This window comes from Acomys russatus, chromosome 29, assembly GCF_903995435.1.
Source record: "Acomys russatus chromosome 29, mAcoRus1.1, whole genome shotgun sequence".
NCBI classification, from domain to species: Eukaryota; Metazoa; Chordata; class Mammalia; order Rodentia; family Muridae; genus Acomys; species Acomys russatus.
The window spans coordinates 17619973-17635274 of NC_067165.1; the positions used below are offsets into that span (position 1 = coordinate 17619973).

Genomic DNA, 15302 nt, shown 5'->3' on the forward strand with positions numbered 1-15302 from the left:
CATTTTATGGTATGGAAAGGTAAAGGACATGCACATTACTGTAAAGACGATGCAGCTGCTGTGGTGTCCTCTGTTTAAATACAGAGAGGAACTCCATGGCCAGTCTATAAGGTGCTGGGAAGTCAAACACTTGTTCATGGCAGGGAAGAACTTTTACCAATTGATATGTTTGTTATTAATATGAGGTAAAACATTATAATTAATGTTTTATGAGCATATAGTATTAATAGAATTATTACTAACGTACTTAGAAAACATAGCATGAAATAGGAGTCTGAAATGTGTGTTGATGCCATAGTATTCCTGGAACACACCTGAGTATAAGTTTTTTAACCACTCTCATTTAAATCAGAATGGTAGTAAATAATGGCCCATTCAGGGTAAGTGCTAGCCTCCATTAGTACATCCCTAGTCCAGGGTCTACAAGAACTATTCTAGCTTCTTGGTGGACACCTGTGGCCATCCATTAGGCAGGCAAAATAAAATGATGATTTCTAAAAAGATTATATGCAGACTATATTAAAAATTAATATATTCAAAAAACTCTGCTCTGTTTTTGTACGCTAAAACTTTAACTGCTACTAACTGCAGTTGATTAGATTACATGTTTTGTTTTTTTCTTTTCTTCATCCTTTCATGTTGCTTTATAATGAATGTTCTAAAAACATACAACATGCAGTGGTAGAATGCCTGCCTAGTGCAATTTCCTAGCCTACGTTCAATTTCCAATACTGTAAAAAAAGGATGAACCAATATAAACAATCAGGTGAACACTAATGTCTACCTCAAAGCTTTCAGACACATTTAGAAATTAATACTGAAGTCTACTCTTTCTTGCTTTACAGCCCACGCTGCTCTTAAATTTGAGATTTTCCTGTCTCAAAATCCTTGCTAGGAAAATTCATTGAGTTAGACTCCGCCTCAGTATCCCTCATTAATTTCCCTCTGCCTCCTGCAGGACAGAGAGCAAGAATCAGAACACAGGCTTACATTAGGTCCTTTTGGCTAGTCTTCACAGCACAAAATTATACAAACCCACACCATGATAGTTTTACAAACTAGTGCCTCTCTAAAAATGTTCCTTAGTATGTGTGAATATGCTTTGTGTTCTTTTGCCCAACAGCTGCAAAATGTTAGGGCGTGCTTGTTTACTGCTCCTGCCAACACCTAGCACAGTGTCCAGGACACACTGCATCCCTACTTACTCAGTGGACATGGCCAGTGGCTTTATTTGCTTATTTCATACTGGATGTGACTAGCAGTGAAGAGAATGAGACTTTGTAGCCACAAACAAACACAAATCCCCAACTTTTCTGGAAAAAGCCTTGACTTTCACCCCCCCCCCCCGCCCGGTTTGGCTTATAAAAAGAAAGCCCAGTTTCTGAGATTCAGTGGAAGACATCATAACTGACATTCTTCTGGCCTTTAGTGAAATTCCTTGCAGAAAATTAGAAAATTGCTGGTCACATTTCTTTCACTGCCCTGTTCCCATCTTCCCAATGCCATGCTACGAATTCCAGCAAAACTTTGTTTTTAAGTAGGAACACAGGCTGGAGATCACTGTCAGTAGATTAATAAGAAGTCCATTATGAGGGCAAGTTTTCTGATGTCACAACACACCCATCTTGTGCAGACAGTAATGCCATATGGTCACCAAACATACTGCTCAAACAGTATTCTGCAGTGGTACCTTTCTCTCTTCCATCTTACTGCTGACCACATGCCACTTCTGTTCCAAGAGTGCCACGCTCTGTTCTGTTTTTGAGCCAGACCCAGAATCGCCACGGCTGAGGAGCATAAGCCTGCCCTTGTCAAGCAGCTGGTTGTAAGTCTCTTCCTTGGCTCTCAGCTGGGAATGCAGTTCCTATAAGAGCAGGCAGCAAAAGACATCAATAATATCTGTGTCCCTGAAGGAGACCTTGCTTTGGTATGTCTCTTTCAGGGTCAGTTCAAAGTATAAGCTGTTAGTAAATAAAACCCACAATTCTTTCTTAATATGAAAACAATCAACTCACCAAGAAAATAACATTATTTTAGGGATCACATATATCAAAAGTAGTCTGTAATAATTTGTTTTTGCTTTTTATTAAGGATTTGCCTAGAAGTTATATTGCCTTTTGTTCTCAGTAGGCTCTCTTAAAACATTGTCAGCATTTCTCAGATTTCTCTAAATCTTTACCAAAATATTGGTGATACTCTCACCTCTAGTCAATATTCAGGTGCCTACCAAATGTATGGACTCAGTTTACCAGTTTACCAAGGCCTTTCTAACTGACTCTTTTCTTCACCACTGCTGAGTTAGGTTCTGTAGCTTGTAGAAGACCTGCACTGCTAGCATCACAGCCTCCCGGACATAGGTCATTCAGACACAGGATGCTTATGTGCAATCTGAAGAAGCTGCTGTTACCATATGTGTATCAAGCTGTTCTCTAGCTGTCTCAGGAAGTCCTCCTGTAGGCTTCGATGCAGAAAGCTGGCTCTCCATTCTATTGAGTTCTAAAAGGAAATCTTCAATTTCACTGTGGAAACCCTGGGCCTTTGGAGAAAAAGACATATCAGCAGTATCAGTAAGCAATCAGCTGTGAACGCAAACTTTTGGCTGATCCTGATTACTGGGAGGACTCTGAAGCTGTTCTCAAGCAAAGCACTTTTGTTTGACTCTGGATTGGCACAATCTGCTTGCTTATGGCTAGAATCTAGCAAAATCCTTCAGACTCAACACAATGTAAATGCCTACTGTAATCTGATGAACAGACTAAGAGATTGCTAAATAGGGAGAAGCCTGGCTTGCTATAGGAAAACCTGAATCTCAAAATAAGTTTGTCGGAGTGAAGACTGACTGACTGAATAGTACGTGCACTCAACTGCAAACAAATCCCCAAAGAACCAGCCAATCAAAAGCAGCTCTATTTTCCCCCTCCAAGACAGGGTTTCTCTGTGTAGCCTTGGCTGTCCTAGACTCACTCTGGAGGCCAGGCTGGCCTCAAACTCACAGCAATCCACCTGCCTCTGCCTCCCTGAGTGCTGGGATAACAGGCCCCCAAACCCGGTTGCAGCTATTTTCAAAAAGGGCTCTACTGTAAACAGATCCTGGCTCTCCTCCCAGTGCTCCTCCATCAAGACTGGATGGCACATGCCTGCTGCAGAGTTGACTGCAGCTGCTGTTCCCTCTCCTCTGTCTTCTGCAGCACAGACTCCCAGCACTGGTTCATGGTTTCCAGGCGGCTCCTTAGGCTGCTGGCATCATCTCCAGCACTAGACTCGAGAAGTTCATTGCCAGCTTTGTTGACTGTTTCCACTGTTGCTTGATGAGCCAAAACATCATTTTTTAGAACCTGAAAAATATTGAATGATATAATTTATCTCTTGTGATGTTATTAAGTCTGTCTCATTAGAGTCCACATGATATTAAGTTTCTGGTGGCAGCATCTTGTCTCAAACTGACCAAGTTAGGTCAAAACAAAGAACTCACATGGTGCTTTGCAAGCTCAACCTCAATAACCTTCGGGTCTCCACTTATCGGCCTCTGAGCACCCAGCAACTCTTCAGTGTGGATGAGCCAGCTCATTAGCTCCTCTAAGGCATGCTGGAACTGGCCAAGGGCCAAGAGAGCACCTTCTAGCTTATGCTGCTCAGAACAAGACAAGAAACATTAGTTAGGAAATGAGAGCAGGCAGACAACAGTTCACTGACCTATGCTACCACCAGCCTTACCTGTCTATGGGCAATTTTCTCACCCAAATTCTCCCAGAGGTGTTTGAGTTCTGTCAGTGGTTCTCTTATAATGTCTCTGTCTGTTTCATCGGTAGCTTTCTTTAACATCAGTTCACCCTGGTGATTGAGTTTTTCCATCTCAATTTGCTGTTGGTAAACTTCTACTTTGAACTCCTGCAAAAGATGTTCTTAATGTTAACATTAAACCAAGTCTTCAAGAAGCAGCTCTTTTCAAAGCCATTCCTGCGTACAGACCTTCATCTCATTTAACTGGTCTTTGACAGTGTTGAGGTCAGTGCCCACTGGGGGCATGGTGCAGAGCTTGATCACAGTGTTATCTAGCCAGTCAAACATAGCCTGAAATAAAAACACACACACACAAAGGCAAAATGTGGGTTTAGGCCCTCTAGCAAGCAATGACTTACACAATCAGGCCAGCCTCATTGAATAGCTGAATGGGTACAAATATGACAAGCAGGCAATGACAATAAAAATGGCAGTAGTAGCTGAAACTTGGCTGTATGTTATATCAATACGTTTCTTAACAGAAGTGGGAGACTTAGGCCAGAAAGGTGGGAGCAACATTGTTTTGGGTTTCAGAATGCTGCAGTACTGAGGGTGAGCCATTCTGTACCAGATTTAGAAAATGACAAAGAGAGACTGAACTTATGCTTCCTTTGTGGGCATCTCCCAGCCTCTTCTTACCTGGAGAGTGTCCTGATACTGCACAGCAGCTTGCATGGCATCTTCAAGTTTTTCTAGCCTTTCTTTCCAAGTTTTGTTTAAGTTCTCCCAAGCATTATTCATCTATGGGAAAAACAGTGAATCAGATTCTTCCAGTCATAATGTTTCTGTGGCCCACGGCTACTATGCCTCCTCTGAACCCCTCCCCACTCTCCACACCTCATCAATGCTCTTCTTCACTTCAGGCTTCTCAGTTTCTCCACAGGCAAAAATCAAATCCGCTCCAAGGATTCTAATGAACTCCAACTCCTCATGCAGACCATCTGTTTCCTCCTTAATAGTCTATATGGAAAGGAGCAGAGAATGAGTCAGAACAGAAAGCAGACTACAACTTCTCAACATTTGCAAATGCAACACAGATCCCTCCCATCAAGAGCAAGTACAAAATGTTTTTAACTCTTAAGATATTGCTTATCGGGGCTGGAGAGATGGCTCAGAGGTTAAGAGCGCCGCCTGCTCTTCCAAAGGTCCTGAGTTCAATTCCCAGCAACCACATGGTGGCTCACAACCATCTGTAATGTGATCTGTTGCCCTCTTCTGGCCTGCAGGTGTACATGCAGGCAGAACACTGTATACATAATAAATAAATAAATCTTTAAAAAAAAAAAAATATTGCTTATCCAGAGAGTGTAGCCTCATACCCACATGTGGTCAATGTACGTACATATTTAAAAAATAAGTAGATCAAATATGTTATAAATGTAAGATACAAGCATATAGTCATGACAAAAATGGCAAGAAGAAGGCTGAAGAGATAGCTCAGAGGTTAAGAATGCTTCTAGTGGCTGCTTTTCCAGAGGTCCTAAGTTCAATTCCCAGAAACCATATGGTGGCTCACAACCATCTATAATGAGATCTGGTGCCCTCTTTTGGCCTGCAGGCAGAATGTTGTAAATATAATAAATAAATATTTTTTTAAATGGCAAGAAGAGCATAAATTTGGAGCATGTAATGAGTTTTGATAATTTACCGGCCCTTCCTGGCTCCAAGAAAAAAAAAAAAAAAAGAAAAGAAAAGAAAAAAAGAAAACAACATAGTACAAGTTACAGATACCAGTGTTGACAGACCAAGGTCACAGCTGGGCTACTTAATCTTAAGCACAATCAATTCTTTGTCAGAGCCTAAAACATGATTCACACACCAACAGAGCAGGATAGAGGATAAGAGAGCTTCCATATGAAACGTTCACCACCATCTAACCTAAGATGGTGAGACAGGCATTGCGTCTGCCAAATAGATATCACGTGAAGTCCATCTAATGACTACCCAGAAAGACTAGAAAAAGATAAGCTTAAATAACTTGCTATCCCTGGATGATGGATTCAGATTTTTTTATTTTCTACTGTCTGGCTCCTTCCTGAAAGTGGAAAAAGTCTCACCTTAAAAAACGAAATAAAGAGCTGGAAAGTTGGCTCAGTGGTTAAGAGCACCTGTTGTTGTTTCAAAGGATCCAGGTTCAATTCCCAGCACCCATGTGGAGACTCACTACCCCATCAAGCACCACACACATGAAGGGAAAACTCTCATACACATAAAATAATAAAAATGAATCTAAAAGAACAAACAACAAAACTAAAGTTTCAAAACATTGAACCCGGCTAAACAGCTACCACAACATAACTCAGGCACCAGAGACTCAGTTCAGGGCACTGCACTTGCTTAGCATGTATGAAACCCCAGGTCCAATCCTCAGCATTGTACAGAAACATGAAAAAACCAACAAAAAAAAATCATTATCACCACCAGTACCACATACACAATCTCTCTCTCTCTCTCTCTCACACACATACACACACACACACACACACACACACAGAGCAATCAACATGGATATGGCATTTTGTTAAAGGACACACATTCAAGATCACATTTTGTGGTTTTGTTACCTCAGCAGCTTCAACCTGCTGCTTGATGATGGATGGGTCAATGCCAGGGCTTTCCAGGTCATGGACAATATCCTGCGTGTCTTTGATGGTGGTCAGGAGGGCTGCCATGTCATACCAGAACTTCTCCGCTAATTCAAGGACATCAAGGAATTTAATTTCTCGCTCTTCAGAGCGTGCTTTGATGTCCTCCCAGAAGAATACCATTTGATCCAGCTTGTCTTGGATTTCTGAAGGAGTAAAGGAGAGATGTGAACAGAACCTCTCTAAATTTCTCACTGAGACTCCTAATTCTGACATTACTGAGAATTCACCATAGGCTTATTACTATCATTTCTACATTATTTTTTTCTGCTTATGTTGCTCTCCCTCATAAAGGGACCACAGAAGTCATCTGGAAATATCACATGAAATATCTGGTAAGACAAAAAGCCTCAACTTACAAAGGTCTGAGAAGGGAACGCTTCCTTCCAGTGTTCTTACTGAACTTTCTGTGAATTTCCCATGGAAAGCGTTACAAAAGGTAGTTATGTTCGGCCCACTATTGATACTGTGATACTCACATTAGGGGTTAAAGGAGCATTTGTTTCCTGGCCTGGGAATCTAGCTCCCAATTGTAACCTTGCTTCAATAGGAAAGCGTGTTCTGAATTCTAAATGAATTCCACAGACTTTTTGGAATACTCATTACTTGAGCAGTGTCGCTGGGCAGGCACTGGAGATCGTTACTGCCTCGAGTTCATTCTGTTTTCTTTCTTAAAAACCAATTAGATTCACTATGTACCTTTTGCAGCCAGATCCTTGTCTGCTCCCTGAGATCTCCCAATGAGTTCTTCTCCGCGACGCTTCAGGGCCTCGAAGGATGGCTGCAGTTTCTCTAGCTCCATGGTAGCACTTTTATTATCACTGATGCACTCTCTGATCTTGTCTACTTCAGCAGGGATTAGGGGTGGCATCCGCAGTCGAGAGGAAAGGTTCTCCAGAGTCTCCAACATAGGCTCAATTTTATCATGAAACTAAACAAAGTTGGATTATTAGCTATCATAGCAACACTTCATCATACTGGAAGACAGGTGAGGAAAGTCAAAGTATAAACCTGTTCTTCAGGACAGCCAGGGTTAGGCCTGGCCCAATAGCTGTTAAAAAACTGTTTTGGACATGGTACACTAAAGCTGGCCCATCAAAAGGGGGAGAAAAAGGCAAAATTTATTTTGTGAGTCCAAAAATACTAAGTTATATGGCAAAAATCAACTAAAATGGTTAGTGTGATCACAACACTTCTCCAACTCCAACTAATATGATGAGAAAGGGACAAGACTATAAAGGGACAAAACTGGTGAGAGTCAGCACTCAGCATCTCAGATGACAGATGCATGCAAAAGACTAGACCAACAAGTTAGATGCCCTCCAGGGCTGTGTAAATGCATGGGAACTTAACATGCTCACGTACTATGGTATGCAGTTTAACAACCCACAATGTGGAACAAAGAGAAAGGGAAATCCTGGCATGATGAAAGGTAATAAGAAAGGTGAAATCTAACTACTGCACTTTTCTGGTACTTTTAACAAAACTAATAAAATCATAAAATTGTTATTTATAATTTGATATAGAAGCTGGAAAGCAAGAACAGCATAGAAAAGTTTTCGTCTGAAAACCCCATCTAAAACCAACTCTGGGTTTAATAATTTAGGTAAGGCTCACCAATGTTAAAGTGCCCTACAAGAAAAACCAATTTCTTTAGCAAAACCATTTCCCACCATTCTCTTACTGCTATATTCCACCCCAAGCAAAACAGCCACAGTTAACTTCCATAAAAGGCAGGGGAAGCTTTCTTATAGGCTTCCTCATCTCAGCTCTGTAAGAACACCGATTCCCATGGAGCGAATGGGTACCTTACCTCTGTAATCTGTAATGGTGGGCGCAGTCAACACAACAATGAAATGTGACGATGTGGGGAAAACAGGAGCAGGCAGCAACAACACAAAGTAACACATTCCACAATGTGAGTGAGATGGGACGGGAGGTGGGGGGAAAAACTTGAGTAAGTACAAGCATTAACCAAGAATATTGACTCAACACAGGAATAAAATACCCAGACATGACAAAAAGTACCACTAACAGTAATAAATTAGTTGAGAAGTGTGTAGTTACATGCTCTCAAGTCTACTGCTGGTGGGTTCCCTTCTCTTTGGTGTTCCTCTCCCTGTGGATGCATACATTTTCTGAACTTAAAAAGTTGGCTGCTACTGTGCAGTGGTGGCGCACGCCTAATCCCAGCACTCGGGAGGCAGAGGCAGGGGGATCGCTGTGAGTTCGAGGCCAGCCTGGTCTACTGAGTGAGTCCAGGACAGCCAGGGCTACACAGAGAGACCCTGTCTCGAAACAAACAAGCAAACAGCAACAAAAGCTGGTGCCGAGTTGTTGTGCTGTTATTCTGAGTCTCCCCACTAGGAGCCCCAATTGGAATTTGACTTTTGTTGATGTAATCACTGGTTTTGGATCTGTAAAATTAATTTATTCTCAAATCATCCCTGTTAAACAGCCACCACAGCTCAAGTTTTCAGTAAACAATACCAGCCACGATGCACTTCACTTCTCATACAGTGTCAGTGTACCAGTGCTAAGAACAGAAATGCAAGGGGACAGTTTCCTGCGGTACAGATAACATATTTCCAGCACGGTGTCAGGTGCTCCAGTGCACAGAGGCGTAACTGACGGAGAACTCTTGTTCTGGCTGGTGGGCAGTTAAGAGTACTAACACAAACACACATACCTGAGCAGACTGGGACACAGCCTCATCCAGAGCCAGGGCCCGTTGGCGCACCTCATCTTTTATTTGGGCATACATGCTTTCTGCTTTCTGGTATTTTTCTTCCACCATCTTCCCTTCCTCGGGGTTTAGCTCCTTTAGTTGTGGACCTATCTTTAGTATCTTATCAATATGAGGTTTGTGTTCAGCAATGGATTCCCTTAGTTGCTATGGGAAGAAATATGCATTAAAACATAGTGACTGAAGACAAGAGGCAATCAGCAACAAAAACAATGAGTGGGGCCAAGAATGTGGTTTCCTAGGTCACGACAACCAGTGTATTTAGATACTCTGATCAGAGGTAGTAACAGCTTTGAGAGGAACAAACTGAGTTGTTAAAACCAGCAAGTCCTAGTGTCTCACTGTCTACTGAGAGCCTCCAATGCTACGGAATTCTCTTAATTTCCCAAGCCAGATCAAACTATGGAAGTTTTCCTGGGCATATCCTGTCTCATTTCCACCCTGCTACTACGTCATGCCAGCCTTTGAGTGTATCTTTGCATCACATTATAATTAGCATAGCTTAGTATGTCTATACTTCAGCCTACATCACCAAGCAGGGAGAGAACTTGAGAACAGCAATCATTTGGTAGTACAACCACTCTGACTTTGCTGCTATGTCCTGTTTACACCTCCCACTTAAATATGGAACTAAGTACTAAGGAGAGAGCATAAACCAGAAATGAACACTTAAGTAAAGCATTATTCATGGGAACAGTTCTAGCTGATGTATCTATACATTTCTCTTTATAACCGAGGCAAATACGCTCTAATTAATTCCTTCACAGCTCTCACCCTAATCAGTGAAAGAGCCATCCAGTCACACCTTAATAATAGTTGACCAGCCTCAGAAATATTTCAACTTTCTTTTGATTTTTAGCTAGTTCTTTCATTGTTTCTTCTTGTATCTGGGGATCAAAATCTGGGCTTCAGGCATGTGACAAGTATTCTACCACTGAGCTATATCCCAGCCCTGGTTAGTTCTTTCTTTATCCCTACATACAAAAGTTGTTTTAAATATCTTTCTCTTCTAATTTAACCTTTTGAGACACAGTCTTGCTATAACCCAGCTTGGACTAGAACTTTCTCTGTAACCCAGGCTGTCCTCTAGCTCATGACCCCCATGTCCAGAGTGCTGGGACTGCAGGCATGCACTACCATGCCTGGTGTGGCAGCTTCTTGACACATCTATAATCTTATTCTTTAATCAATTAAACAACAAAGAACAACATGAATTTTCATCGTGAAAACAAAGTCTGATTAGGAATTAACTTTGTAAACAAAACTTACCCCACAGACCTTATAAGTACTGTTTTTCAGTAAGTTACATAGCCCATTTTCACTGAGCTAGAAGAAGCATGCTCCTTACCCTCATCTCTTCCTGCTGCTGCCTGAGTTGCTCATGATCAACAGCTGGTGGAGGCAGCTGTGCTATCAATGCCAGCGTTTCCTCAGCCCAAGGGCTGAGCTCTTCATATGTTTCCCAAAACTGGTTCACTAAGACCTGTGCCCGCTCTAGGCGAGCATAACGCTCTGAATTAAGCAGGCTAACGGCTTCATATTGCTGTATTAGGCACTCAGTTTTCTCCTGTGAGAAAAGAAAAGAAAGAAAGAAAAGGGGGGAAAAACATTACTACTAGAAACTGCCCTCCCTTAAACAACAACAACAAATGCAGGTATGCATAAAGGCCTCCAATAAAATCACACACACACACACACACACACACACACACACACACGCGCGCGCGCGCGCACACACACACACACACACACACACACACGCAAGTGTTAAGAAACACACACTAAATTAACAAAGATGGACTAATGAGTAAGTGATTTGTAATCTCCTTATATTTAATTCAAATTTAACTATCACACATATGCATCATTTCTAGAATTTGGAAAGTATGAATATAGTTAAAAAGGCAGCAAAACAGCACATGAAAGACAATAAAAATAATCTAGAACTAGGTGTGGTGGTGATGAAGCAGAGCCATGTCATCTCTGTGAGCTCCAGGCCAGCCAGGACTCAGTTGCAAATGACAAACACACAAAAATAACAAAACCACAAAAGCCTAGCAGAGAGACACAATGAAACAACAGCATCCCGACAAAGCAGAGGAAAACTGACACTGCAAAGTGTGGATTCAAAAGAAAAAGTTTCCAAATCTTGCACTTACTTGTCAGAAGCTTAGAAGGAACGGCTCAAGTAGCTTTTCCCACTGAAGAAGCAGTGCTTACCGCGCGCCCTGTGGTGCTTATGCAGTAAGGTCAAATACAACTCAAACTGGCCTAAAACTTGAGGTTCTCTTGCCTCACTCTCTCAAGTGCTGGGACTATAGGCATGTGCCATCGTGCCCTATCCTAACCATCAATAATCAAAAAGCCTAGCAGGAAAAAATATTTTTAAAACATTATTTTATAGTTCTACTTCTAATTACCACGATTAAGAACAGCAGCATGAACGGTAGCTGTAACTCACCTGCAGTGCAGCTTTCTGCTCCTCTCCACACGTGTTGAAGATTTCACCGCGGTGACTGAAGAGCTCATCCATTGAATCTTTGTGTCGAATGATGTCAATGGAGAAAGCCTTTGAAAAGCGAATTACAGTTAAGTCAAGAAGGGAAAAGACCCTGCTCTGCACCTATACTAGTGAAATGTCAAAAGACAACACATCAGATTCATAGCTTTAAAAATGCATTAAAAAGTACTCTTGAAGTTTAACTTTTACTCATCAGCAGTGCTTATCTTTAAAAGAAAAAAATTGCTTTTCAATGCCTATCATTCTAGTTGTTCACAAATGGTTTTCCCTCCTCAAATACTCAGGAAATTGCTAACCATTCTTTCTCAGATTCAAAGGTCTACTTATTCTTTTCCACAAAAGGAAACAAACAAAATATATTTTCCTCGCCCAACTGAAGTATTTATGGGTTGACTTCTACCATCATTTTTTAAATCATTCTACTTACTCAGAGAAGTCACTAGTTCCCCCAGTCAGGATGTGGGGAGTGCTTGGGCTGGTCTATCCTTACCTTCTGTACCTGCAGCTGAGCAGTAGTCTGGTCTTGTTCTAGTCGGATTGGACCAAGAGCCATCAGCTTTCGCTTTGTTTCAGCAACCCAAGCTAGTTCTGCATCAGCAGCCTGCTCATACTAACAGAGGCAATACAAACAAACAAGTTATATACAGCCAGTGTCTTTTTCTTCCAACTATAAATTACCCAACACAGAAAGGCCTGGATCTTCAGAAATACAGTTTTTTTGTTTTTTTTTTTTAAAGTGAATTCAGCTGGGTAGTGGTGGCGCATGCCTTTAATCCCATTACTTTTGGAGGCAGAGGCAGACGGATCTATGAATTCAAGGCCAGACTGGTCTACATAGTTTCAAGGCCAGCCAAGACTACACAGAGAAATCCCGTTTCAAAAACAAAACAAAAAAAGTGAATCCAAAGAATCACAAAACAAGCTGTAGAGGGCTTTGTCCTAGTGGTAGAGCACTTGGTGAACATGCATGAGGCTGTGGACTCAGTCCCCAGCAGCATGGGTGGAGAACAGGAATAACAACAGCACATGGTACTTTAGGCCAGGTGTGGTAGTGCACGCCTTTAATTCTATCACTTGGGAGTCTGATACAGGAGGCTTGAAAGTTTGAGGTCAGCTTGCACAGGCATACCTTGTCTCATAAATAAAACAAAGTTTTCAAAAAATAAAATAAATTTACAACAAAAATATATAAAAATTAAACTTCAAAAAAGGTTATAAAACTTAGTAGATGGTTGGTCCTCCATTAGAAATAGCAGTTGGAATCTTAGAAAGTGTGCTTCTAATTAGGGAACTTTAATGGAGTGGCACTCTTTGTCAACTGTCTCCAATTTCAACATTAGACAGTAGCAGCTTTACTTACATTTGTTATTATTTATTTATTTTTCTGTTTGTTTGCTTTTGTTTTGTTTTTGTTTTTCAAGACAGAGTTTCTCTGTGTAGCCTAGGCTGTCCTGGACTCACTTTGTAGACCAGGCTGCCCTCAAACTCACAGGGATCCCGACTGCTTCTGCCTCCTGGGATTACAGGCATGTGCCACTACGCGCAGCTGGGACAAAGTCTTTTTATGTAACCCAAGTTGCTTTAGCCTCAAAGGATTGCAGGTGTGTGCCATTACGCCTGGATATAGGTGTTAAAACATAAACTTAAAGCGGCCGTAGACAGCTGAATAGTGCTAACTTACAAGAGCTTGCTCAGATGAAGGATGGGACCTAGAAGAACCCCAAACATAACCATTCTCTGTATCAGTGTTGATAAAATCTAAACTGAACTAACTTCTGTTTAGTTTAGTTCTCTTTATTGGAAATGCTTAGGGACAGAAGTATTCTGAATTTTAGAATATTTATGTAGACAATATTACTGGCTGAGCATCCTCTGGATTTTGAACTACGTTACATTTTTGGATTAGGGATGCTAAACCTATGTTTAAAGAAAAAAGTAATGAGCTGGACATGGTGGAGAAGACCTGTATCCTAGCACTTGGGATGTGGAGGCAGAAGAATCAGGAGTTCAAAGGATTTGAGTTGTAGGACAGATGAGGCACACCACACTGTCTCCAAGTGTCTGTGTGCAGGATGTGTGTGTGTGTGAGAACTCAGTTTCTCAAGCATAATACACTGTAACTCAAGATAGCTGGCACTGATAAGGGATAATCCCAAAGACACTTGGGGATGTAGCAGGGCTGGTGTGACAGTGATGCCTCAGGAAGATAAGGCAGGAGGAGTTTGAGTTCTAGGACAGTCTGGGTTACATAGGGAGATTCTATCTCAAAAAAAGAAAGGGGGAAAAGTACATATCTAGCTACAGAGAAAAGCAATGTTGCTCCCCACACCAGAAGCAGAAGGAAAAAAGGGAAATACGATACCTGTGTTTACGAAGATTCTATTTTGGACGGCTGTGCTATTTTGGTTTGCATATTTGAAAATAATAATAGTGCTTGGTATCTTTCCTTTTCCATCTAGTGCTAAAATAGTGGTGCCGCACACCTTTAACCCCAACTTTCAGGAGGCAGAGGCAGGTGGATTTCCGTGAATTTAAGGCTAAGCTAGAGTTATACAGTGAGAGCCTAAATAAGGGAGGTGGGGAGACAGGGCTAGAGAGGCACAGAGGCTAAGAGCACTTTCTCATCGGAGAACCTGTGTTCAGTTCCCAGAACCCATGTGGTAGCTTGCAACCATCTAATCCCAAGCCCTCCTCTGGCTTCTTTGATATCAGGAATAAACATAGTGCACAGGCATAGATGCACATAAAACATCCATAAATGCAAGAGTAAAAAAATCTTTAAAAACAAAATGCCTCACGTAACACTCTTGCAAGTTTTCCTCTTTTCAAAGGGATTGAGTATTTTGGTTCAAATTTGGATCAAACCTCTTCCAAGTGTTTCCCATTATTGAAATATGTTTGTTCTATTTATTTTAATCTCATTATTCTTCTTCCTGAACCTGTACTTACACAGGTTATAGCACCTACCCCATACATACATACCAAGACCTATAACACCAGTGTACAGCATTAAAACATTACCTGCTGTGATCTCTGTATAGCAGCATCAATTTCATCTACCCTTTGTCCGACAGTGTCACTGGCCAGTTTGTACTGCTCGTTGGCATCAGACACAAGTTTATCCAGCCCTTCTCTGGCTCTCCAAGGCACCAGCTCCAGGAGAGCATGGCTCACTTCGTTCACAGTGTCCAGTACCAGCCTGTGCTCCATGACCTCCTTCTTCAATTCCTAAGGAGGGAAAGTTTTCAGGCCACACCTTGCTAAATTAAGCACACGAGCAGCAGTGCTCTCTCACCACACATCCCAGCAGGGCACTGACCTCCTTCCTTCAGCTTTTTTCCTTGCCTCACATTTGTCAATCATTTTTAAACCTAACTTTAGGTTTAGCTGCTGCTTACTTAGAACTGACTGCAAGACTTGAGCCACATTGTCTGTGGGTAAAACAGTGTTTCTTTGTTTCTATTCCTTAATGCTCTAATGGGGGGCATTTAACTTAACAAATACTGCCCAGAAAATCTGTGCTACATTTGATCTTGCAGCTATAAAGCACCTCCCCTTAATTCTTTTACTTGTTTTGCGCTATTCTTTCCCCTTCCAGTGCCCTCATCAA

General features: G+C 41.6%; 1 protein-coding gene across 2 annotated transcripts in view; it reads right to left on the minus strand.

The window, feature by feature from the left end:
- The window catches only part of Macf1 (microtubule actin crosslinking factor 1), a 230192-nt gene that overhangs the window by 29888 nt on the left and 185002 nt on the right, over nucleotides 1–15302 (minus strand). For both annotated transcript variants that reach the window (XM_051171391.1, XM_051171392.1), the window contains 15 exons: nucleotides 14714–14920; nucleotides 12183–12302; nucleotides 11633–11740; nucleotides 10520–10738; nucleotides 9115–9318; nucleotides 7125–7356; nucleotides 6345–6571; nucleotides 4618–4740; nucleotides 4420–4521; nucleotides 3970–4071; nucleotides 3715–3888; nucleotides 3473–3628; nucleotides 3138–3335; nucleotides 2408–2536; nucleotides 1691–1864 (listed from right to left, as the gene is read on the minus strand). In XM_051171391.1, coding sequence (XP_051027348.1) covers nucleotides 1691–1864; nucleotides 2408–2536; nucleotides 3138–3335; nucleotides 3473–3628; nucleotides 3715–3888; nucleotides 3970–4071; nucleotides 4420–4521; nucleotides 4618–4740; nucleotides 6345–6571; nucleotides 7125–7356; nucleotides 9115–9318; nucleotides 10520–10738; nucleotides 11633–11740; nucleotides 12183–12302; nucleotides 14714–14920 — 2475 coding nt within the window. The remainder of the gene's footprint in view (nucleotides 1–1690; nucleotides 1865–2407; nucleotides 2537–3137; nucleotides 3336–3472; nucleotides 3629–3714; nucleotides 3889–3969; nucleotides 4072–4419; nucleotides 4522–4617; nucleotides 4741–6344; nucleotides 6572–7124; nucleotides 7357–9114; nucleotides 9319–10519; nucleotides 10739–11632; nucleotides 11741–12182; nucleotides 12303–14713; nucleotides 14921–15302) is intronic.